Below are 25,694 nucleotides of genomic sequence, written 5' to 3'. Positions count from 1 at the left end.
ATAAAAATTATTTAAATTTACCATATTATTTATGACTCAAGAAACTTTTTAAAGCTAATCAAAACGAACTCTTAATTTATTAATAATACGGAGTTCGTGGGAGAGGGGTAGGGGCTTGGGGTAGATTCGATTTAAAGAAAATGAAAATTTTATATTTTTATTTTTTTTCAAAAATAAACTTTTAACTTTAATTTTATTTTATTTTTTTGGTTAGGAGAGGGACTGGGCTGGTTTGAGAGGTAAGAGCCTAAAAAAATTGTTCTTTTTAAAGTAAGTATGGAAAGGGTAGAGATATATGATGGGTGTAAGAAAAAATTATAATTTGTAATTGGAGAAGCTATTCGAAAAATGATTTTCTTAATTTTTAAAGGAAATTGTGGAACTGATTTTTTGTATTTGTCTAGTGTATTCTTTTCTTAAAGTGTTCTGCTCGGTTCAAATTTAAAGAAAAAAAATAAATTAATTTGAAAATATTATTTTTAAAATATACCAAAATGAGAAAATTAAAAATTTATCAAACACATCCTAAGTGGAAAATATATATAAATATAGAAAAGTACTCCCTTCATTTTAAATTGATATTTCTATTTTTATTTTAATTTATTTTAAAAAATATTATTTTTTTATTTTTAATAACATTTTATCTTTATTTTTATTTTTTATTTTTTTAAACTCCATTACAGGTAAAATTAGATAGAACCCATTTTAAATTGGACCCCACAAGTTTCGCCAGCTACCCTTTTGCAGCTTACACGTGTCTAAAGTTCAGTAAATTTCATTCTACAACACCCGACATTGGCAGCTGCAGATTTCACCACGTGGCCGTTATTTAACGTTTGATATAAAACGGTGTTATCTTAACCTAACTATAGTTGGTGGCTTCTACCGTGGTCGGCAAGAATGGGTCCTGGTGGGGTCCATGCTTTGTGGGTCACTGTCCACGTGTAGCTTTGTTAAATTCTTCTACCTAATCGGAAAACATGATTTTTGAAACCCTTATTTAATTCATTTGAGAACAAGTATATAAGTTTTTTTTTCTTTCCAAAAATAAGTCAACAAGTATTTGATAAAAATACGAGACATAATATATAAACATGATTTTTAATTTAATTATGATTATTAAATTTAAATATACATAAGTAAATACTTAAATTTATAAAAAGTTGAATAAAATGACACACTCGTCAAATGAAAATTTCGTGTCCTATGTAACATTATACATGTATCATGTACAGAGGCGGAACCAAAATTTTCAATAGGAGGATTCAAAATTTGTAAAAATAGACACATAAAATACTCAAAACGGATTCGACATCTACTATATATACATATAAAATTAATCATGTATAAATAATATAATTTTTTATTCAAGGAGCAAACTCGCTTCGTACAAAGTGACTCCGTTCTTGATTATGTCATATAAAACACATATATCTATCTATTTAATTTTATACAAATTTAAATATTTATTTATATAAATTTAAAAGTAAAAAGTTATAACTATCGAGTAATAAAATTACAAGTCATTTTTTATGTATTATGCCAAAATGCAAATATCACTAACGACAGAACCTAATTAAGACTCAATTAAAAATTGTCAAATTTTATCATATAATAATATATTAATGTGAATTGAAAATGTAGCAAAGTGAGAGATCAAGGAAGACAAATGTGAAGTTAGCATCATAAATTTGTTTTGTTATGGAATAGTACCACTTATTCTTTTCATCAGCTCCAACGTCATATGTCTCTTCTAGTTAGTTTCTCCGTTTTCTTTTCTTTTCAAGTCAGTTTAAAAAATTCTCTCCTTTTTTTAGTTAATCATTATTGATTTGATATAAAATTTTAAAACTTATAAAAAAAAAAGTCATTTTCAGTGTTTCACAAAAGTTTACAAAAAAAAAAGAAATAGTATTTTAAAAATAATATAATTTTTTAAAATAAATCGAGACAGAAAGAGAAGAGAGTGAATATTAGAGGGCACTCATTGATTTAAGCTTTATTTAATGACGAGAGATGCGAAAGATAATCATTATGTTATTTGTTTCATATTAATTGATTATTTTTATTTTTTTTAAATTAAGTCTTAAGTTTAATTCATACTTAAAAGGTAAATCAAAGGAAGGAAATTTGCCCAATCCTTATTAATATGAGACTTTTGTTATTCTTTAATACTCTACCACCGATAATTTTAATTTTGAAAGTCTTAACATCGAGTGGGACGAATCCTGCTCGAATACCATGAAAAAATTAGCATACTAAGCTCAATCTATGCCATGGAACGATCTAAGAAACCATTAGAGAGATGAGAAGCTTTGAAAGAGATATTTTGAGAATGGAATTGAATCATTTCATTCAACGTGAATTGTCCTATTTATACATCAATTAACATCTAATGCTAACTAACTAAAATACAGTTTATGGTCAAATTAGTGCTAGTTAGCTAACTAACAGACTTAAAAACTGACTGTAGCTACAGTAATTCTAATTACTGCCTAACTAACTTCAATAACTTTGTATTGTATTTAAGAAATCATAATAAAAAGATAATTTTACTAATTAGCTTTAAGACGTTAATTTCACTAACAAATATGAACACTTTAAAAAAGAACTAATTGCAAGAGTAGTATAAAAAAAAGTTAAAATTAATAATTTCTCAATTTAGTAGGGTGAACAACTAACATGGTACAAAATATATTAGTATAATGATCGACTAATATGAAATGAATGAACAATAATAAATTATACGATAAAAAATTATATTAAAAGAACATAGTATTATTTTAATAATAGTTTGACCTATATATAATAAAATTAAAATATACTCCATATTAAAATTATAGAAAGAATAATCACCCTAAGCAAAACGCTAACAACTATAGTCATGTGGATGCTACTATGTTTCAAGAGAAGAAAATATTTCTATTCATTGAAATTCAAATTTTTTCACCAACAAAATATTTTTCACAAAAAAATTCTTTTTTAATAGAAAGATGATTTTGATAAAAATCTAAATAAATTAGATAATTCAGGACATATTCGAACAATTTTCTAAAATAGATCAATCAAATCCTTTAATTATTTCTGCTAGGTCAAGATATTGACAAATACTTATGTTAATGAAAAAAGATTATGATAAGAAACACTGATTTTTTCATGCTTTGTCCCAATATCGACAAATTTTTATCGTAAAACTAAAATATGTCAGATAATCAATCAAACCATGAAAGCATCGTAAAATAATTACTGAAGATTCAAACTAAAATTTCTCCACTTGAATAAATCCATCATTGGCATCCTTAAGAGGATGATCGGAATTACACTTTCAAAATTAACATGAGAATAAGCGCAAAAAAAGACATCCCAATAATGGTAGGGCAGCCATCAAATAGTACACCATATCATATCATATATTAGAAGCACATACTACTTTATTTTCCTCTTGTCAACTTCCAATATAATTCACACATTTCGTAATGAAATATCTCACTTTCGAGATCTTATATTTTGCATCTTTGTAGGTTTTTTTTCACATAGTATTTGGAGTTTATATTGAAGTTCCGATTAAATTTGGATTGAGCACTGCATGATTCATTTGGGGGTGACGCTCCTGGCATAATTTTTCCCATATCTAGAGCTCGAACCGAAACCTCTGATTAAGGATGAAATATTCCCACCACTGCACCACAACACGTATAGGTGCATCTGTGTATTTATTCCTTCCCAATTGCGTGGTTGCTTAAAAAAAAGGAACGGATGGGGACCTAATATTAATGTTAGTGCATATATCAATAACCTAATTATTTGTCAGATTTTGAACAAATGAATTAGGTTGTATGGGTTACACCAACATTAATAAACTGAGTGAAGTCCTATCAGTGTGGTCTGCAGTGGGGAAAATGTACACAAATTATTATTTTGAGGATTGTGAAGATAAAAAGTTGGATCCTTGATTCAAGTATAGCAAATTCAGGTACAAAAAAGGAGGCAATCATCAATATAATAAGCTAGATGATTGAAAATAATAATAAATAGATTATTGAAAACAATAATAAATAATACAACTAGTACCCAACAAACCACTTAGAAATATAAAAAAAACAAGAGCTACAATAATATAACTGGTTCAATGACTGCTGACCTTCTACCCTAATACGTGTCTTTCACACCTTCCTATCTAAGGTCATGTCCTCGTTAATATGAAGTTGCATCATATCATATCTCATCACCTCTCCCCAGTACTTCTTTGGCCTACCTCTGTCTCTCCTTGTATCCTCTGTTACCAACCTCTCGCAACTTCTCAATGGTGTGCCTAAGTATCTCATCTTCACATGTCCAAACCATCTCAATCTCGCTTGCATCAACTTGTCCACCACAGAAGCCACTCCCACTTCCTTCCAAATATCCTTATTTCTAATTTTATCTCTCCTAGTATGACCACACATCCATCTCAATGTTCTCATCTCCACGACATGCGACTTCTACAATGAAGTCAAGTACTTACTCGTGTGTTTGAAGTTATAAATTGCAAATCTAAACAAGCTTGATTATTCCACTTAATTTGACCCTTTTTCTTTCTGCAGCTTTTGTTTTGGAAAAAAAAGAAAAGAAAGAAGTCTCATGAAACTTTTCAAATACAGAATTTAAGAATATCTCTTGTTTGTAATTCAATCCAATGAATTTTAAAAAAGCAAGAACTGCATATTAAACTTTGAAGTTCTCATTAAGAACAACATTCTCATTTCTAAAAAGTGAGCTTTTACATCTCCAAACAGTAAATTCCAGATTAACTAACACTCAGAAGTTTAAACTACTGATTGATTTCATAGTACAAAATTTAAGAAAAAAGTCATGAGAAATTTGTGATCTTAAATCCTCGACCCGCCTCTACTTCTACAGTCTGGCTTCAATTTTTGTTCTATATTAGGGAACTGATGAGCAGCAATGAGAAACACTATTTCCACTGGGCAAAGAAGATATGCTTTGAAGCTACAAACTTGAGTTAGAGCAGTTCAATATAAGTCAGTAGCCTCATGTGAGCTATCTTTGGATCTATGCTTCCTTTTTTTACTCCTGCATTTACAAACCAGTATCATTTTTTGGCTGGGCCAATAAAATATCGCAAAAACCAAAAGATGGAAAAATGATAATCAAATCAGAGTTGATAGAACCGCACTTGTCATGTGAACCCGGATCAAGACATGATTTGAGTTTCCGATCAACGTGCTTCACATCTTTGGAGGTCGGAGTCAAAAGTTTACCAATCTGTTCAAATTCCAGGAGTTCAGGCAGTCAGAGAGATTTCGGGGAAGAAGTCAGCAGGAAGAGAAATATACACCATTCCAGGCATGAAGTAATAACAAGGTTAAGTAAGTACTTGCCAAAGAATCAATGGCATTTATAGAACCAGTAAGTTCTGAAATGGCATGAGCTGGCTGATAACGTGATAGGACACTTCTTAGGTACCTGTTTAAGAAATCATTATCATGTCAATCAGAATGTTAGTGATTATTGTGGACTCTGTCAAAAATGAGGAAGGGATTGGGACCTCTCAAAATCAAATATGCTATGCACTGCGTTAGCTCTATGTAAAGCTGTCAATGCCAACTGAAATAAGGAAAAAGAAACTTAATTCAGAAAATGATCTAACAAGATGTGCATGTGAGTATTATCTATAGCATATTTTAAAAGAGAAAATCACATAGAATGCAAAAACATGAGTTTTGCTTCACTGTGTTATCCAATAAGACCATCAGATGAATTTCTCAGATGTCAACTATGTTAGCATTCAGTGATCATTAGAAGTAGTTACTTCTTATGCGTTTCAAATTTTTTCCATAATGCAGTCTTGTCCTCTGTCAGAACAGATATCATCTAATATTGACTCATCACATGATTTGTCCTGAGATAAATATGACTTCTATGGGCATAATGTGGCCAAAATATAGAAGAGCTCCTCTAGAATCTAACCACAACCTTGGAAATATAGCAGAGCCTATGGGAAAGCCTCCACTCCAAAAAACTCCTATCAATCATCAGACAAAATGTTTAGACTCAATTTGTCGCCAGAGATAATCGGGAGAAGCTAGAGATAGTCATAGTTAAGTGTCAGGGTTAGTTATGAGGAGCTTATGGGAATTTATAGCTAGAATTGCTTCTTCTATAATATCAAACAAGCTACATTTGATCTAGTTTAACCAACCATACTAGGAAAATTATCTGTCAATAACAGAGGATTTATTCTGAAACAGCCTCTTCACCCCACATACGCCTGAAAGGTCCGCATACATTCTATCCTCCCCAAACCCCACTTGAGGAATTACACTGGGTATTATGTTGTTGTTAACAGAGGATCCATTCTCCGTGTCCACACTTCACATGAATTAAAAAATATGGACACAAACTAGTTCAAAGGTTTATGACTGAGTGGAACATGAACTTTTCTTTCAACAAGATGAAGCAAGCCTCAAAGATGTATTTAACTGTTAACATAATCCTCTGCAGGAGGAAGAGTCAGTAATTAGTTTTATACAGTAATAAAATCATTTCAATATAGTATGTAAATGATAAAATATAACCTGCCCAGGTGGGAAAAGAAGTGGTCCATCAGAACGCATAATCTTATCTGCTTCAGTCCTAGCAGTATCAAGTGAACCCTGTACATCAGAAGAAAATAAACTTAGCTGGTAGATGAATACAAAGGTCAGAGTAATATAAATTGAAATCACCAATGGAAAACAAAATTAATTCATTATCTACAGTAGATGAATTACAATTAGTAATGCATTGATGCATGTCAGAATGTTACAGACTACTTATGAGGTTAGTCTATTCCTTCTTCTTGTCGCATGTTGCATACACAGAAATGTTTTGAACAAATAAATTGAAGTATAAAAGAAAGATTAGTTGGTGGGTAGCTCAATGAGCTACATAGAGATCTATGATGTGAAATTCTAAGAATACATTGAATGATAATAATCATCATATCTCCAACATGCCACCAACTTTTATTATGTTTGAAGATTGATGATAATCTAGCAAGAAGATGCATTAACCTTGATCATCTAAGGAAGAACTACAAACAATAGAAATGGGAAGAGTGAAATCAGCATTTGTTCCATTGGATGGAGAACTGAAGATTTTCAATATCGCATATAGATTCACATGGTATGGGTGGTTTAACTGCAAAACTACTAGTTGTTGAAACAACATTGGATAAAATTCAATTGTCAGAAGCCAGAATTTACAAGGAGCAGAAATAGTGCAAGAACATTTTATTTAATAAAGAAGATTGAAGAAAAAGACAGCCCGGTGCAATAAAGCTCGCTATGTGCGAGAGTAGGGGAAGGGCTGGGTCGGACCACAAGAGTCTAATGTACGCAGCCTACCCTGCAAGAGGCAATTTGCATGGAAGCAAATAAGAAATTGTTTTTATATTTTAACCTACATCTACCCCACTATTAACCAGTAATTCAACCCCCTCCCAGGAGTCAATTGTGGCCCTTTTCTTCCATTTACTCCATTTGTAACTTGATTTCTCAACCGCAAGGTAAGCGGAGAGAACTTTTCACTTGAACTACTTAACCTGTCGAAAAAATTTAGTGACTACCTTCAGAGCCACAAGCTGGTCTTCATCTTTAGCTCCACAGAATTCCTACAATTTCAAGAGCAATAGTCAATAATTGCAATGAAGAAATCAAGTAGTACAAGGAGTGGAAATGCTACCAATTATAGGGAAGATGTCAACACAGCAATTATTACTCAAAGGGTTTAAGTGTAACAGATCAACAGAAAAAGACCTCTAAATCACTGATAAAACCTTCAAGAGCACGATATGGAGAGTAAACAATTAGATCAAATCCTAGACTCTGCAAAATAAAGGTTAGAAAAAAGTTGATTAAAGCAAAGATATTTAAAGGAAAATGTTGAATAACATGACCTTCAAATAAAATCCATGCCTGGAAAACCAGCATCTCATTGTTGAGGATTACATGATGATCCTGTCCAATACCCTTCCCAAGCTCCTCAGCTGATACATGGTTTTCCTCTGCCTTGCAAGCTGCATATATGCAGGTTAACCTACAAAAAGAGGGGGAGGGGGAGCTAGTAAGCTATGTCTCTGTCAACTATCAACTACTGTATGCATCATATATGTGGAATCCAGATGACTTTGTTTATGTTTTTAAAATGCATTTCAACTTGAATTTGGAAAAAAAAGTAACTATTGTCCAATGACCAACCAAACACTGCATAAAGATAGGGGGAAACTAGTAAGTTTTTTTAAAATAAGAAAGCACAGAGAGGATAATAAGAAGCTTACATAATGTCTTTGGGGTGATGTTCCATCACGGACCATTGTAGATAAAACCTCTTAAAATAAATGAGAGCTGTCGCCTGTAAACAAGCATGAGAACTGTTTCACCTTCTCGTTGATCCATCATAGTAGCAGATCCAATAATTAAAACTTTATACCTGAATCTTACGTGGGAACTTAAAGGCATCACAGACGTCTTGAATTTTGAACTCGTAGAAAGCCTTTAGAAGTTGTTCTTCTTCAACCTTGAGTGGTTTAGGACGCTTTTCAGCTAACATGCCAACCAAAATAGCAACCAAAAGAATGATAACAATTATGATTATCTTCCAAGATTGAAGGAAGCAAACCAGAAACTTCATAGTTTCTCTAGTTTAACTTTGGTCTGAAAAACTACAATCTTACCATTATCTTTGGCGTCATTTTGGCTTTCAGCATACGAGAACGACCCATCAATATCAACTTCCATTCGCGTTGTTCCATACTTCACAACAGAATTAGCTATCAGTATTATTCGTACATCCACAAAGACTACAAATCAGACCTATGTTCTGGGCCATAAGAGTTTCAGGTAATGCTGCCTATAAAATCAGGCAAATTGTTGAAGCGGAGAGAAAGGTAACAAAATTGTTTGAAAAAAACATAAGACATAAGGCCGGCAAACAGAATTTCATACACCAAACACATAAAATGGAAAAGACATTCTACTTTATCTAACTCTGTGGGGTAAGAATCGACACGTGGAAAGAAGAGTAGGTCAAAAGTGACTCGGCAGGGACAACACCAAATGCTATCCTCAGAACGTGACCGGTAAATGTAATCCTATCAATGAAAAATCCGGAGTCGAGATAGTGGAGGCAGAGTCATATCAGCAAAGCCATCTAGATCCGAAAGTACGGGACTGGGCACCAGGTTGTGGACCTAACAAGATAAGGTCAAAATAAGTTTAGGGGTCCAGCTGTTGTGTCGCCGAAGAGTCCGAGATCTCTACCAGCTGTTGTGGAAAGAGCCGGTTCAATCTACGTTAGTCGATGGGGAAAGAGCCCAAGATCTCCGTCAGCCATTATGTAACTGAAGTAAATGTACAATTAGTGAACTTTATGAGGGTGAGAACCATGCAAGTTGCTCTCTAAAGTTAGCTATAAAGTCTTATATCTACTCGTTGTAAACCATCGGTTTTTTTACGCATTTTACTAACATTATACTCTTTCTTTGTGTTCTTAAGCTTTGAAGCTTCTATGATTTCATTGTTATGAATAATATCAATAAGATCAAGCTTACCCAATAACACCCCTAGCTACCAGCATCGGAACTCAGGTTCATTCTATTTAATTAACTTATCGTTTCATGTCTATAGCACATTTGTTATTCATAAAGCAAGTTACAGAAGGCAAACCATGTGTTTTGAACATCTCAATACACGTGCTTGAACCACGTCTTAAAGATAAACACTAACTACAACAGCAAAAGGTCAAAGAACACATTCATATTGCCTTCATCAAAACAAAAAGTAATAAGGTGAAAAGGGTATCTCAACAAAAGAAAACATATCCACAAGCCCAAAGAAAACGCAAAAAGCTAATTAAACAAAAAAATATTAAGAAAATAAGCTAGAATACCTTCTCCAGTGCTTGTTTCGCTCTGTGATTAGCAACTTTATACTTATGTTTCTGTGAATACAGTATACCATTCATAAACCCAAAAAATCAAATAAAAATGGGAAGACGAAAAGAAAATGATATTCTCCAAGATTTTTGATGAACAATTGTAACTCACAATATCTTGGGGAGTAAAAATCCACTTGGTTCTATGAGTAGATGTCACAAAATCAGCCATGTCTTCTCTCTGCCAATTCTTATTTTCGTTTGGATGCGATCTTCCTTTTAAACTATGCCATGCCCCAGCATTTCATCTCTGTAAGATCTTTAAAAATAATGTATAAACACTCCTAGATAGTGGTGTCAGAATAATTTTCAAATCGATTGAACAAATTAAATTTAACCTAGTTACTAAAATTTTAAAATAAGATCATAGATTTCAATGTATATATATAATTGTATCAGAAAATTGAAAAAACATAATAGTAGATATACAGAAATGCATCAGAGTAAAAGCTAAAGCAGAAAGACATTCGTCAAACAGCCAAGCTATTCTTCTCCATATAAGCTAAGCAAAACAACATACTTGGAGGAAAATAAAAATAAATTAAAATTGTAAAGCAATACCCAAATTAGTATTATTGACAAGTATTACAACCCAAAAAAAAATATCTCACGCATTTCCCTTGCTAATAGCACAGGAAAATAGCTGTATTTTCAGCTTCTTATGGAGTAGTATCTAATTTTAAGACCAAATTAAACTTCCACCTCACGAAGGCGACAAGAAAGTACAGACCCATAAGACAATAAACTGGATATGTGCTTAATTTTAGGGAACAAATACAGAAAATCCAGTTAATCGGAGAACTTACCGCAGATTTTACGCCGGTGAAACGATCGCCGGAGAGACCAGCAGAGGTTAATATACCGGAAGTGCTTAAGGCTTTGTGATGGAAGAATTTAATAAGCACAGTGAAGTGCTCTGATTTATTCATGCCCGGTAAGCTATGCAAGTATAAAACATCTCGCGCAATCACGTTACTCCCTCTCCGTCAATTGATTTAGGTGAAATTTTTCGAATTATTTTTTATAATTTAGATTATTTGAACCTTTCAAAATAAAATATAAATAACTGAAAATTAGATTAAAAAATTAACATAAATTAAGAAAACTTTGAATACATATGAAAAGATACCTTGCAAAAAATTTATTTGAATTTTGAAATTCTAATAATATCTCATAAATTGAATGGAATTTGAGTTGACTCACAGAATAAAATAAGATTGTTAGAAATATATTATTGTAATATTATACTATCCTCCATTCGACTAATATAAAGTTACACAGTTCTTCTACCAAATATGTTTCTAATAGAGTATTTTCTAGAGTTTCTCACGTCTTACATATATTTTAAAAGAGTACAATCGAGGTATATCTCTGAATTATCATATTTATGATAAATAATATTAGTTGATTTATATTTGACCAGCTTTTGACTGTGAGTTCCTTCTATGTTACCGTCATGTGACATGGATGGTGCCTAATAAGGATTTAGAATTTCCATTAAGGGAGTTCGAAAAAAGAAAGATAACACCTAAGATTTGAAATTGGAACATCAAGGTGAATTCTGAAGCTCTCAACCACTAAGCCAACCACCTTTAGAAGGTTTAAAATAGATTATAAACATAAAAATTCTTCAAAATACGTTATGTATACGATACAAGTTTTTATCAAAGAGGTTTAGGTGAACTCTCAACTACCTCAGATCCGCCCTTGGCTAATGGCCACTTAATAAATCAAAGAAGGCATTCAAGTTAAACAACCATAATGATGCTATCATCACCTTATTTTCCTACCTATGCCCAAGATCAAGGACTTATAACGCAAGTATTATATTTAGATAATTCTACGCACTAAAGCTTAGAGCGATGAAAAAAAGGTAACATTTTATTGCGGGAACTTTATTTTGTCAGGCTCTAAAGTTAATACACGAATTAATTTACTTATTGACCAAGACATTATTAACACACCTAATTAAATATTAACCGTTACCTTTGAAAGGTTCTGCACTTGGCGCCATCAATCCATCCCACTAGTAACAGTCGAAACATAACCATTTCTTCTTCTTCCCAAACAAAAAAACAGGACATATTTTTTTTTTCGTTTCAGTTTGAAAATTAATCCAAAGCATGGGACTCCATAAAATTATTGCGATCACCATAATTATTTCCTTTCTCAGTAATACTGAATCAACTTGTCTTCCATTTTCATGTGATACATCCAATCCAGATACCATAAAATTTCAATTCTGTAATTCTTCATTGCCCGTCGATCAAAGGGTAGATGATCTCATTTTACGCCTGAATTTGGATGAGAAAATATCACAATTGGGTAACAGTGCACCAGCAATTCCGCGGCTTAATATCCCTGCTTATGAGTGGTGGTCGGAGGCGTTACATGGCCTATCGATGGAAGGATTAGGGGTGAAATTTAATGGAAGTATTAAAGCTGCAACTCAGTTCCCTCAGATCATTCTTACTGCTTCTACTTTTGATGAACATCTCTGGTATCGCATTGCTCAGGTATAAATTGATTCTCTCTTTTTACACTCTACTACAGAATGCTTTATTGACTCTGTGGTTGATTTTATAGGCAACGTTTAATTGGACACACAAAATTAAGTAGAGAAGGGATAGAGGGTTTGTTTGTGTGCATTATTTTTAAGTTTTTGAATCCCCTTGACATAATTTTTTTTTTTTAATCTTTAGTTTGAGAGAATAGTTGTAAAAGTATCCCTGATGTAGAGTTGATCATTTGGTCCTTTCAGTATGTACCAAATCTGTCAAATCACTCATGTTAGGATCTTCTACATCTGAATATTCGTGTTCTGTCATCTAGCTTATGTTCTTTCTGTAGCATTCAGAACGAATGACTCTATGAAATCTCATTTATACTTCCACATTTTATGGTAAACTAAGAAGATCCAACAGATAATCCTATGGCAAATACAGAAATTTGAATGAACACATGAAATAGCTAGTATTATAAGATGTTGTACTCTGTGTAGGCAATTTCAAGAGAGGCAAGAGCAGTGTACAATGCAGGTGAACTAAAGGGAATGACATTTTGGGCACCAAATGTGAATATATTAAGGGATCCAAGATGGGGAAGAGCACAAGAAACAGCTGGGGAAGACCCGATGATGGTAGGAAAATACGCAGTGGCTTATGTAAGAGGACTTCAGGGGGATAGTTTTGAAGGTGGGAAGCTCAAAGATGGGCATCTTCAAGCTTCAGCTTGCTGCAAGCACTTTGCTGCTCAAGATTTGGATTACTGGAATGGTCACCATCGTTTCACCTTCGATGCTCAAGTCAGTAACTAACCTGTTATCACATGTTAAATTACGTTTATTATTCAATTTCACCTTTTGTATACCAAAAAGATTGATATTGTTATCTAATACTACAATGTGTCAAACAGGTTACACCACAGGATATGGCAGATTCATTTCAACCACCATTCAAGACTTGTGTGGAAGAAGGAAAAGCTACCAGTCTAATGTGTGCTTATAGTCGTCTCAATGGGGTCTCAAACTGCGCTAACTATGATCTCCTGACCGCAACTGCTCGCGGACAGTGGGGTTTCAACGGGTAAAATTTTGATGTAAATTAAGAAACAAATGTCTGATACAAAGTTATTACTCCTTATAAGAAGTGATTTCAGCAATCTTAAAACTAACTATTTGTCTATTTGCTGAAAAGTTACATTGTATCAGATTGTGATGCAATTCGCGTTATGCGTGATTCCCATGGATACACAGCTGAAGATGCAGTTGCAGCTTCTCTAAAAGCTGGTAAGTAGTACTATATTTAGTTTCTATGCTCTCACTTTTGTATAAACTCAATGATGTCTTTCCTGTTACTGAAAGACATCATTGACATAAAGTTCTATTTGTCTCAATTATCTGACCTTTTCCTTGTCACTTGCAATTTAGGTATGGATGTAAACTGCGGTTCATTCGTGGCAAACTACACAAGATTAGCATTGGAGAAGAAGAAATTACAAGAATCTGATATAGACAGAGCTCTTCGCAATATTTTCTCCATTAGAATGAGGTTAGGATTATTCAATGGTGATCCAAAACAGCTGGAATACGGAGACATTTCTCCTGCAGAGATTTGTAGTCAAGAGCATCAAGATCTATCCCTTGAAGCAGCAAAAAATGGCATTGTCCTTCTAAAGAATTCTGCCAAACTCCTTCCACTTTCTAAGATAAAAATGACATCCCTTGCTATAATAGGTCCAAAAGCAAACGATTCCGAATTACTTTTAGGTAACTATGCAGGCATTCCCTGCAAAAAAATTTCGTTACTCCAAGGATTTCAAGGCCTTGTGAAAAACATAGGCTACCATCCAGGCTGCAATTTTGTCAACTGTACTTCTGCTGCAATAGATGAAGCAGTAGATGTTGCTAAAAAGGCTCAGTATGTTGTTTTAATAATGGGATTAGACCAGCAAGTGGAGAGGGAGAACTGGGATCGCGTAGATTTAGGACTACCTGGACAACAAGAGATTCTTATTAACGCAGTAGCCGAGGCTGCTGTAGAATCTGTTATACTAGTGTTAGTTAGTGGAGGTCCTATTGATATTTCTTTTGCCAAGAACCACCCGAAAATCGGAGGCATCTTGTGGATTGGTTATCCTGGAGAAGGTGGAGCAGCTGCAGTAACACAGATTCTTTTTGGTGAACATAATCCAGGTTAACTTAACTACAACATCAATAATCTTTAGTACTTAATCCATTTTGACGAAAAACTTGCTTAATACGCTAATCACATTTAACCTTACAGGGGGCAGGTTACCAGTAACATGGTATCCTAAGGACTTCATAAAAGTACCAATGACAGACATGAACATGAGGCCTAATTCATCGAGTGGATATCCAGGTCGAACTTACAAATTCTACAAAGGGCAAAAAGTTTATGAATTTGGCTATGGTCTTAGCTACACAAATTATACATACGACATCGCGTCTGTCACTCATGACAAACTCTATTTCATTAACCAAACATCATCAGACAAGAGAAGAAAACACGGTTCACATATTCATAATATTGCAGTTTCGAAATTTGGATCAGAGGTTTGCAACAACGCGAAGATATCAGTTAAGGTTGTGGTGAGAAACAAGGGGAAAATAGGTGGTATACATCCTGTGTTGTTGTTTGTTAGGCATTCTAAAGTGAAGAATGATGAAGTTCCAAGAAAGCAGTTGATTGGATTCAAAAGTGTGCATTTAGGTGCAAGAGAAAAAAGTAAAATTAAATTTATTGTGAGCCCTTGTCAACACTTTAGCAGGGCTAATAAGCATGGTATATCAGTAATTGATGAAGGCAAATATTATCTTGTTGTGGGAGATAAGAAATATCCTGTTACTGTTTCTATATGAAACCTTTAAATCACATATAAAAATATAGTCCTTAATGATCAGATCACACTTGTGGTGTGCATTATAATCCTGTAAAGAGGATTCATCACCTTATTGAGCAGAATAAATATGTTAATTTCTTGATTTTTATCGTTGTTGATTAGCTGGGTAATTGAGAGGTACGAATGTGAAATGAATAGTTGTTTTCGTGATGAATTGACTTAACGGGTTGAGCCCAGACTGCCCAGCTCTTAAATGTGTCGATTTAGATTAATAGACTTGTTTTTCCTTTTTTTCATCCGCTTGATCAATCGATCCAATTTCTTATAGTTAAATGAACTATATTATTTTAGTAAAAGTAATTGAAAGCATATATTAAAATTATATAATCTTTAATTTCAGACTAGATGTTATTAATGTATCTTCAATTATTTGAATTTGGTGCTCTAAATTATCTAACATGATTTTGAATGTAAAATCAACTATAGTTCAATTGCCTAGTAGCTTTCACAAATTACAATTACTCGAGCTATATTACAATGTTAGGCGTACTTCATGATGGAGATTGGAGAGTGATTAAAGTATGGACTATTATATTTTTCGTTTTATGATTAATGGTCAAGTAAAAATGTTTTATATTGACTTCTTTTCAATGTTTTATTATTGTTATTGTTATTATTTTGAAGAAAATTTTTATGTGCCACGAGTGATCAACTTTTTTTTTTCGTTGAGATATATAATATACTTTTAGAAATTCCCTTTTAATAAGTGTTATTAAAAACCAAAGGCACAAACACAACATTCTAGGCAAAAGAGCAAAATGAAAAGTGCCAATGCCTGTTTTTGAAAATAAATTGCATGGAACTAATATAGAAAATAAAGTAATAATTATTAATATACATAGTGAAATTATAGATTTGTGTATATACATAAAATGTTTTTTTTTTGTTTAACATATTCATAAACAAGGCAATTATAAATGAAATGATTAAAGTTTGGGAATTCAGTTAATCTATAAAATTAATTTTATTTGCATATATACGATTTATTAAATTTCACATATATATATATATATATATATATATATATATTAGGCGTACAAATGCTACTTCACCATGGAGATGAACCATCAATATCGAAAATAACGTTCCTTATTTCACTTTTGCTTAAAAGAACTACAAACGATGATGCGATTTCAAAAGATGAATATGTTAGTACTTTTTCTGATTTCTACGTAAAGCTTTCAATTTAGTTGCTTTATATCAAATTTCCATATGAATAGATAACTTTTTGGTTACCTTATACATGTTAATGAATATAGGAAATAATTATACGAAAGCTTGATGAGATTGTTCACTCTGAAGTCGAATAAAACTCGAATAGTTATACCTAATTAATACATAAAAGAATATTAACGATTTTCATTTGTTAGAATAAGTATAAAAAAATATATAATTCATTTAGAATTTATTTAATTCTAATTTAAATTCATGATATTAATTATTTTATTTCATAAGAGTTCGATATAAACATTTTTTTTAGTCGACTCTCTTATTTTTTAATTTAGGAAAAAAGAATGCATAAAATAAAAAGACAAATGTTGACAGATATAAACAAAAAAAAAGTGAAAGTATTACTTATACTAAAAATATTATTAACCAATTAAAAATTCAATTTCAATTTTTAAATTTAGAATAAAATGATTTCGAAACCAAACATTCCTTATTTGATTGGACTATCGGAAGAGTGAATCAGTTTGTGTTTCTATTGAATGGTCAGATATTTGCCATCTTAGTGAAAATTTTTAAAATGAGTAATAATCCGTGGCGATAAATTGCTAGACAGATGTGACTATATAAGCCATTTCAAATTGAGGTCCATTCATTTAAAAAGAGAAATCCTCTTTCGCTTAATAAGTTTGAATACTCGTTTAAAATGAGAAATTTGATAAATTCAAAAGGTATCAATTTTATGAAATTTAAATTTAAAAGCTGCAAGTTAATAATGGTAAAGATGAAGGTTGAAGTTAAAGGTGGATCTAGAAAAGGATCTGTTTCAAGAGATGATAAACAATCCGTTCAACTAGCTGATTTTGACAAACTCTGTCGCAGAGATCATACTCCTCGTATGTATGTAGACGATATCAATGATTCGATGACAAGGGATAAAGTTGTCATCAGAAATTTGGATGATGCAATATTGTTTTCTTACATGTCACTGAAATTCGGAAGATTCAAGGGTAGAGTTAGAATTTTAGACATCAATGATTCGATGACAAGGGATAAAGTTGTCATCCGAAATTTGGATGATGCAAATGAAATTCGGAAGATTCATGGGTAGAGTTAGGATTTTAGGTAAGAATACTGATTTAAAAAAATGTGGTTGATATATTGAAATCACATCATATTAGAGTTAAATTGCGAATCCTTCACAATCTTTAATCGTTAAAACTTTTGAAACTTCCACGTATATTTTATTATCTTTTAACCTAAACGTTTTGAAACTTAAGATTGTTAAGGGAATGATTTAAAACACAAGATCGCTAAGAACACTTAACCTTTTGAAACTTTCACGAATATTTCACAATTTTATAACCTCAAAAAGCCTTAAACCTTTTCAAACTTGAGATTTCTAACAGAATGAATTAATGATTTAAAACTTAACAGATTGCTAAGAGAAATCATTTAAAGCTTAAGAGAAAAGATTAAGAGAGGTTTAAAGAAAGTTTTGTATATTATTTGGTGAATACTTTGCAATTTGTTGGATGATTTACAAATGAGAGGCTTCTGTTTATACTACTTTTTAGGGATCTAAATATAAATAATATTTACTTTATAAGTCCTTATATATTTACACTTTAGTTCATATTTTAGAATTTTTTTTAGAATGTAGAGTATTTTAAAGCATTTTGACAAATATCTAGTCTCTCTTGAGAATTCTTTACTAGTCTAGAAAATTTTAAGGCTTACTAAAATATTTTGAAGGTATTCTAGAGTTTTCTAAGAAAAGATCTAGGGAATCTAAAATATTCCACTAACCTCTTTATAACTTTAGGTCCCTCTTATTTCTATGCCAAATTTGAATGACAAAGTGGCGGGTCATGACACATGACTAATATATTGATATCTCATAAAACTAAGTTAGTTTATAAGAATTCAATTTGTTATTTTGTTCCAAGTTTTTGATAGGTCATGATGTTTGGAATAGAATGTCGAAGCGCTTAACACTTGTATTTGCAATCTATATGTTAATACTATCTTAATCTCATTGACGTATGTGATGTTCGTTATTTCGGTTAAGCTGTCTTATATTGATTATGTACAATTTTTGAGATTTAGTGTAGCTTGCTAGTCATTTCTTTAGAAGAATGTCCAAACAAATTAGCACACAAACTTCACAAATTTTGTTCACTAACCAATATATTAAATCAATTTTTTTTAAATGAACTGAATTTTTTCATTGACTAATTTTGCTACGTCTACTCCTATATATATAGTGATGTGACCTAACTCACCGTTGCTATGATCCACCCACAAAACATAGAAAGGTGGTCACTCAATGTTTTCCACTTCAAGCCTTTACTCTATTTACGGTTTGCAGCTTTAATAGTAGCAAAATTGACAAATTTCCTTGGGAAAGATGAGGCAAAAAGAATGGAAGTACACCAAAAACGTAATGCAACAGATGAGGTCATTATTCTCTTAACTAGAGCCCCAAATATAGAAAAATATTGAGGAAGCTTTACTTGATATGAATTCTGATTAATTAAATCTCATTGAATGAAATTTTTTTTACAAAAAAGTAGTAGATTTAATTTTCATATTTTTTTTAGAACAAGTAGAATATAGCAATATGAAGTAGACCTTGTCATTATTCTAGATAAAATAAAATAAAAGGAGCTCCACCATATCCTAGGTTTATTTGGCAAAAAAAGACTGAGATGGCCGGAAACCAAAATTAGGATAAAATTAATTCATCTTCTTAATATAAATACTCCCTCTGTTTCTATTTGCTTGTTCATATTTTTTCTTTTAGATGTCTCTATTTACTTGTCTATTTTAATAAATCAAGAAAGGACAAATTTTGTTTTCTTATTATACCCTCATTTAAACTTCTTCAAAATTTCTAAGTTTTAATTTATCCTTTTTGAAGCTATATTTAATAAAAAATTATAACTTCATTATGGTATGTCTGCCTTTTCTAAAGTGGACAATTAAATAGGGATGGAGTGAGTATTAAATATCTGAAATTAATTAGATGATGATCCATCTTTCTTCTCCTTCTTTTTCAACCGATAGTAAACAATAAGTCGTAATTGTTCTACGATTATACTCCTTTCATCTATTTTAATTTGTTATATTATGTTTTTCGAAAGTTAATTTGATTTATTTTTAAAGTTAAATTAGATACTAATTCAATATTTTAAATAAAGTATTTAAATATTCAAAAACTATATGAAAGGTACTATAAGTTACATTTTTTTTAAATATTGTGATAAAAATATATACATCTTAAAATATTAGTCAAAATTATTATAATTTAGCTCTAAAAATAAAAATCATGAAAACTAAAAATAAACTAGATAGTATTTATTGTGAAGCTTTGCCATCATAAGACATCAAGTGAACGAGTTGAATTGAATTTGAATAAGTCAAAATAAATTGAATTAATAAATAAACATATTATTCATCCATTCAAAAGATATTTATGTTTGAAATAAATTGAGTTGAACTAATAAATAACTTTGATAATGACCCAACTTACTTAATTTTTACTGAGTTTTATTTGTTGATTTTTTTTGTAAAGTAGTACCTTATAAAATTATTTTCTTCCTTTATCATGACTATATATAACATATCAAATAAAAAAAAAATTTAAAAAATACTTACGAATCCATTCAAAAATATATCAACCCATTTTTTGTTATAAATTGAAGTAAATTTTGATTGGCTTATTTTGTCACATTACTCCTATAGTGATGTGACCTAATTCACCGTTGCTATGATCCACTCACAAAACATAGAAAGGTGGTCACCGAATGTTTTCCACTTCAAGCCTTCACTCCATTTACTATTTGCAGCTTTACTAGCAAAAATGAGCGAGTTTCTCCGAAAAAAAATAACATATTTCTTTTAAATTTGAATAGTTTGATATAAAATAAAAACTTAAATAAGGAGCACTTTCTCCTAAATGGGTCTTATATCGCATAAATTTAAATTATTCAAATTTTCATATAAATATAAAATACGATAAAAAAATAATATTTAAAAATTAATTACTACAATAATCGATCTTTCTTCTTCTCTTTTTTTCAACAAATGATGACCAACCAGTCTTAACTGTTTTAGGACGGGCTATATTAGTTGTGAAGCTCCATCGTCAAATTTAGGTAACAGACTTCAGTAATAAATATCCTCAAAGTGAAATTCACCAATCATAAATGATTGGAAAAAAAATACCATAGGTGTATTCTACATATAGATTGCATTAAATAGGCATCACCGATCAAATCCATCATTGGCTAATTTAATTTGAATAAATTGTTACCTTTATATATTGTTACATTCAATTTTATTCATAGGCAAGAAAGTACATTTACATTTACATTATATATAAGTAAACTTGTTTTTAGAGAAGAAACACCAAAAAAAATGGAACAGCAAATAACTAATAAATTCACCGTCATGTTTATCTTCTTCATTTTAGTGCTTCTTTTTCTCCGTGCTGAATCAACTAAACCTCCATTTTCATGTGACTCTTCAAACCCAAATACAAGTTCATATCCCTTCTGCAACGCTGCGTTACCAATCCCACAAAGGGTAAACGACCTCGTTTCGCGTCTCACTGTAGATGAGAAAATCTTACAGCTCGTTAATGGAGCGCCGGAAATACCTCGACTCGGTATCTCCGCTTATGAATGGTGGTCGGAAGGGTTACACGGCATTTCTAGGCATGGAAAGGGTACGCTTTTTAATGGAACCATTAAGGCGGCAACTCAATTCCCTCAGATCATTCTTACTGCTTCTTCTTTTGATGAAAATCTCTGGTATCGTATAGCTCAGGTATGAGATTATTATCATGTTTGTTGAGAGATAAATTTTATTATTTTTCAATTTTAGGAGTATCGCCTGAATTCATCGTATATTGGCTAGTTTTGTATTGGTTTTCGATCTATATCAACCCTTTTCTTTTACTCCGACGCACTCTGATCGTCTTTACGCTATTCAAAATGTACTCCATTGGTTCCTTTTTAGTTGTCTATGTCCGTCTTTCATGCCTCTTCCTTTTAATTAAATATTAATATTATTAAATTGGAAATTTGACGTTCTTATTTAGTCGTCGATCTTAATTTAATATTTCTGTTTTTTCTTTTAACCACATTAATATCGCTCTATTGGAGTAAGAGTAAGGTGGAACAGAGTAATTAATTCTATGTTGATTTTTAAAATTCGCTAGTATTTTGGAATGTTATTTTTGGTAATGGACCAGACAAGGGAGTAATTATAGTTATAGATAACTTTAATGATCTTACAATTTGTATGACATGTATTAAAATCATATTTAGTTGAAGGTTATGGTTAAAAAATTATTGGACAGAAGAGGAATGTGTTTGTTGGATAGAAAGAAGAAAATCAGTACTAGTTTGTTGAACTTGTTGCTTTCTGTAGGCAATTGGAAGAGAGGCAAGAGCAGTGTACAATGCAGGTCAGCTAAAGGGAATAACATTATGGGCACCAAATATAAACATACTCAGGGACCCAAGGTGGGGAAGAGGCCAAGAGACACCAGGGGAAGACCCTATGATGGTGGGAAAATATGGAGTGGCTTATGTAAGAGGACTTCAAGGGGATAGTTTTGAAGGTGGGAAGCTTAAAGATGGGCATCTTCAAACATCTGCTTGTTGTAAGCACTTCATTGCTCAAGATATGGATAATTGGCATAACTTCAGTCGTTACACCTTCGATGCTCAGGTAAGTCTTAACTAACTCTGTTGCTGCAGTACATTGATTTTAGCTTTTCGCATTATCTTGTTGAATTTCCATTTTTGGAATGAGAAATACTTCTTTTGGTTCCCTGTGATATATATACCACGTCCAAGAAGGTTTGCATGTTGAGAGGATGTGTTGCATATCTAGAATAACTTTAAGTATGTATCTCCACAAATATAAACTTTTAGATAAATTAGACGATTCACAAGATTTAATTAAGTTATTAAATGAGGTTGTATTCACATACTTGAAGAGTAACATCTACAAGATTGTCAGCACTATTTCTGTTCTAATAAATGGAGCTATTCAGGTCTTGAAGCAAGATTTGGCAGATTCGTATGAACCGCCCTTCAAGGATTGCGTGGAACAAGGGAAAGCCAGCAGTGTAATGTGTGCTTACAATCTTGTTAATGGGATCCCAAATTGTGCCAACTTTGATCTTTTGACAACTACTGCCCGTGGAAAATGGGGTCTCCAAGGGTAATTTCCCAACAATAGAAGAGAATGTTGAATCATGTTTCATTTCATTCGTACGTGAAATCTAACAGCATATATATAAGACTAATAGTTGTGTGTAATATAAAGGTACATCGTATCAGATTGTGATGCAGTTGACAAAATGTATTCCGAGCAACATTATGCTAAAGAACCTGAAGATGCAGTAGCTGCTACCCTCAAAGCTGGTAACTGATTGTCTGTTTCAAACTTTCAATTGCTCTGCTGTTAAAATAGACAAAATTTTCCAAAAAAAACAATAAGTAGAAAAAACATTGTCTTGCTTGTTTGTGAAATCGAAGATTGAATGCCTCACATCAATTATGACTTGCTTAATTCTAAAGCGTGAACTGTGACACAACGCATGCTGTAACAGAAAAAAGTTGATTACTTTATAACCCATTCTCTAGCTTGCGTGTTTTGTAAAATGCAGGACCATTGACATGCCCATGACTTGGTCCATTCTGTCCTGAAGCTGGATGATCTGTGCATTTCTATTATTAGCATGCTTTCTGGTCCTTCTAATAAATTCTGTTGATTACTAAAGCATCTGCTATTATGATTTGTGAATTAAATTCAGTACTTCCTGTTGTCCAATGTGAATGTAGGAAGATGAGAAGTAACATGCATGACTTTTCTTGGTAGAGATGAAATTTGTTCCAGACGGGTCCTTGATTGAATGTAGTCAACTTCTACTTGTAAGAAAAAATATTATAAAAGAGAACATTTATTATGCATATAATGAAACAATATGTCAAAACAATGTGTGACAACTAGAAATTCCTTTCAAATCTAAGAAAACTTTGTTGATGAAACTAAATGCGTCTTTGTTCTTGGCAATGTAATTTCAGGCATGGATGTGAATTGTGGTTCCCACTTGAAGACATACACAAGATCAGCTTTAGAGAAGCAGAAAGTAAAAGAATCTGACATAGACAGAGCTCTTCACAATCTCTTCTCCGTTAGAATGAGGCTAGGGCTGTTCAACGGTGACCCAAGTAAATTGGAATATGGAGACATTTCTGCAGCAGAGGTTTGTAGTGAAGAGCACCGGGCACTAGCTGTCGAAGCAGCAAGAAGTGGCAGTGTCCTTCTAAAAAATTCCAACAGGCTCCTTCCACTTTCAAAGATGAAAACAACATCCCTTGCTGTAATAGGTCCCAAAGCAAATGATTCTGAAGTACTTCTAGGTAACTATGAAGGCTTTTCTTGCAAGAATGTTACATTATTCCAAGGGCTTCAGGGATATGTTGCAAACACAATGTACCATCCGGGCTGCGATTTCATCAACTGTACTTCTCCTGCAATAGATGAAGCGGTTAATATAGCAAAAAAAGCAGACCATGTTGTTCTAGTAATGGGATTAGACCAGACTCTTGAAAGAGAGAAGTTTGATAGGACAGAATTGGGGCTACCTGGTATGCAAGAGAAACTCATTACATCAATCGCCGAAGCTGCCTCAAAACCTGTTATACTGGTTTTGATGTCTGGAGGTCCAGTTGATGTAACTTTTGCAAAGGACAACCCAAAAATAGGAGGCATTTTGTGGGTTGGTTATCCTGGTGAGGGTGGAGCCGCTGCATTAGCACAGATACTTTTCGGTGAACACAATCCAGGTGAAGTTCATTTTTTAACAATCCTTGATAGTTACTCTATTTCCTCAAATGATATTTAATTGTTATCTATTGCTGGAACACTTGCTAAACATGCAAGACTACATTATTTTGCAGGGGGCAGATCACCAGTCACTTGGTACCCCAAGGAGTTCAACAATGTAGCAATGAACGACATGAGGATGCGACCTGAATCATCCAGTGGATATCCAGGGCGAACTTACAGATTCTACAATGGGCCAAAAGTTTTCGAATTTGGCTATGGTCTCAGCTACACTAATTACTCTTACACATTTGCCTCTGTCAGCAAAAACCAACTGCTTTTCAAGAACCCAAAGATCAACAAGGCAACTGAAAAAGGTTCTGTTCTGAACATTGCTGTATCAGACGTTGGACCAGAAGTATGTAACAGCGCGATGATAACAGTTAAAGTTGCGGTGAAAAACCAGGGAGAAATGGCTGGTAAGCACCCCGTGTTGTTGTTTCTGAAGCACTCTAGCACAGTGGATGAGGTTCCAAAAAAGACATTGATAGGATTCAAGAGTGTGAATTTGGAAGCAGGGGCAAATACACAAGTTACATTTGATGTGAAGCCTTGTGAGCACTTCACCAGGGCTAATCGAGATGGTACATTAGTTATCGATGAAGGGAAACATTTCCTTCTTGTGGGAGATCAGGAGTATCCTGTTCCTGTATCTCTATGATCTCCCAGATCTAAGGTTTTTAGTTAGTATTAAGATAATAGCAAGTAAAATTTAATTATGGAAGGTTACTAGTTAAATCTGCTAATATTTGCAGAAAGAAACTAGTTCTACTCTAGGTTTATGACAAATAATAATTTAAAATATGACAAGTGAATTGATGAATAATTTGTTTTCATTTTATCAATAAATATCATGTCTTAAGTATCATCCTTTTGCATAAATTCTACTTTAATTTTGAATAGTTTAAAATATTATTAGTCCCTATCCTTTCTACTGATGAATATGATTAGTCCCACAATTAATTATGTTAGAATGCTCATGGATTGTCATTGTCCTACTCACTCGTGTAGCTTACCTCCACCAACTGCATAAAATTATTCTTTAAACTTACTCTATATATATTTTTCTAAGTTTTAGGTTGCTGATTGTACATTAGATATTTGCATTTCGTAATATCATTTAAGGGATAAAACGTTCTCTAACAAGATGAGTACTTTTTTCATATATCAAGGATTATTCCTGTTAAAGGGTATATATTTATGACCAAAACAATCCAACC

General features: G+C 32.4%; 3 protein-coding genes across 4 annotated transcripts; 2 read left to right on the top strand and 1 right to left on the bottom strand.

Annotated features, from left to right (window-relative positions):
• Positions 1 to 4,678: 4,678 nt before the first annotated feature.
• LOC107015849 (cyclin-H1-1-like) lies at positions 4,679 to 10,977 on the bottom strand. 2 transcript variants are annotated; one of them, XM_015216268.2, is made up of 14 exons: positions 10,782 to 10,977; positions 10,088 to 10,234; positions 9,931 to 9,981; positions 8,717 to 8,795; positions 8,473 to 8,585; positions 8,321 to 8,394; positions 7,959 to 8,079; positions 7,800 to 7,868; positions 7,610 to 7,654; positions 6,579 to 6,656; positions 5,549 to 5,607; positions 5,382 to 5,466; positions 5,177 to 5,265; positions 4,679 to 5,073 (listed from the first exon to the last, which is right to left on the bottom strand). In XM_015216268.2, exons 2-14 carry the CDS (start codon positions 10,145 to 10,147, stop codon positions 5,013 to 5,015), a joined length of 984 nt encoding a protein of 327 aa, XP_015071754.1. In that variant the 5' UTR covers positions 10,148 to 10,234; positions 10,782 to 10,977; the 3' UTR covers positions 4,679 to 5,012. The 2 variants fall into 2 exon arrangements, with proteins under 2 accessions (XP_015071754.1, XP_015071755.1); XM_015216269.2 differs by having other exon boundaries at positions 10,088 to 10,225.
• A 1,121-nt stretch (positions 10,978 to 12,098) lies between these two features.
• On the top strand, positions 12,099 to 15,460 carry LOC107017012 (probable beta-D-xylosidase 7). The gene is made up of 6 exons (XM_015217302.2): positions 12,099 to 12,491; positions 12,977 to 13,279; positions 13,390 to 13,559; positions 13,671 to 13,762; positions 13,904 to 14,668; positions 14,760 to 15,460. The coding sequence occupies exons 1-6, from the start codon at positions 12,099 to 12,101 to the stop codon at positions 15,353 to 15,355; spliced, it is 2,319 nt and encodes a 772-aa protein (XP_015072788.1). The 3' UTR covers positions 15,356 to 15,460.
• Positions 15,461 to 20,886: 5,426 nt separating this feature from the next.
• LOC107015827 (probable beta-D-xylosidase 7) lies at positions 20,887 to 25,340 on the top strand. Its single transcript, XM_015216243.2, has 6 exons — positions 20,887 to 21,396; positions 22,003 to 22,305; positions 22,634 to 22,803; positions 22,909 to 23,006; positions 23,670 to 24,434; positions 24,549 to 25,340. Exons 1-6 carry the CDS (start codon positions 20,986 to 20,988, stop codon positions 25,133 to 25,135), a joined length of 2,334 nt encoding a protein of 777 aa, XP_015071729.1. The 5' UTR covers positions 20,887 to 20,985; the 3' UTR covers positions 25,136 to 25,340.
• Positions 25,341 to 25,694: the final 354 nt, after the last annotated feature.

Source organism: Solanum pennellii, chromosome 4 (assembly GCF_001406875.1).
Source record: "Solanum pennellii chromosome 4, SPENNV200".
Classification (NCBI taxonomy): domain Eukaryota; kingdom Viridiplantae; phylum Streptophyta; class Magnoliopsida; order Solanales; family Solanaceae; genus Solanum; species Solanum pennellii.
Note: the sequence above shows the minus strand (reverse complement) of the source record. Positions and strands in the feature narration are given on the sequence as shown.

Bases quoted from the DNA above. Each gene is read 5' to 3' on its own strand.
- LOC107015849 (XM_015216268.2), bottom strand. From the start codon at position 10,147: ATGGCTGATTTTGTGACATCTACTCATAGAACCAAGTGGATTTTTACT. The intron at 8,395-8,472 runs GTATAAAGTTTT...GCTTGTTTACAG, and splicing joins AGTTCCCACGTAAGATTCAG to GCGACAGCTCTCATTTATTT. The intron at 8,080-8,320 runs GTAAGCTTCTTA...CTCTTTTTGTAG, and splicing joins CATCACCCCAAAGACATTAT to GTTAACCTGCATATATGCAG.
- LOC107017012 (XM_015217302.2), top strand. From the start codon at position 12,099: ATGGGACTCCATAAAATTATTGCGATCACCATAATTATTTCCTTTCTC. The intron at 12,492-12,976 runs GTATAAATTGAT...TACTCTGTGTAG, and splicing joins TCTGGTATCGCATTGCTCAG to GCAATTTCAAGAGAGGCAAG. The intron at 13,763-13,903 runs GTAAGTAGTACT...CTTGCAATTTAG, and splicing joins TGCAGCTTCTCTAAAAGCTG to GTATGGATGTAAACTGCGGT.
- LOC107015827 (XM_015216243.2), top strand. From the start codon at position 20,986: ATGGAACAGCAAATAACTAATAAATTCACCGTCATGTTTATCTTCTTC. The intron at 21,397-22,002 runs GTATGAGATTAT...TGCTTTCTGTAG, and splicing joins TCTGGTATCGTATAGCTCAG to GCAATTGGAAGAGAGGCAAG. The intron at 23,007-23,669 runs GTAACTGATTGT...ATGTAATTTCAG, and splicing joins AGCTGCTACCCTCAAAGCTG to GCATGGATGTGAATTGTGGT.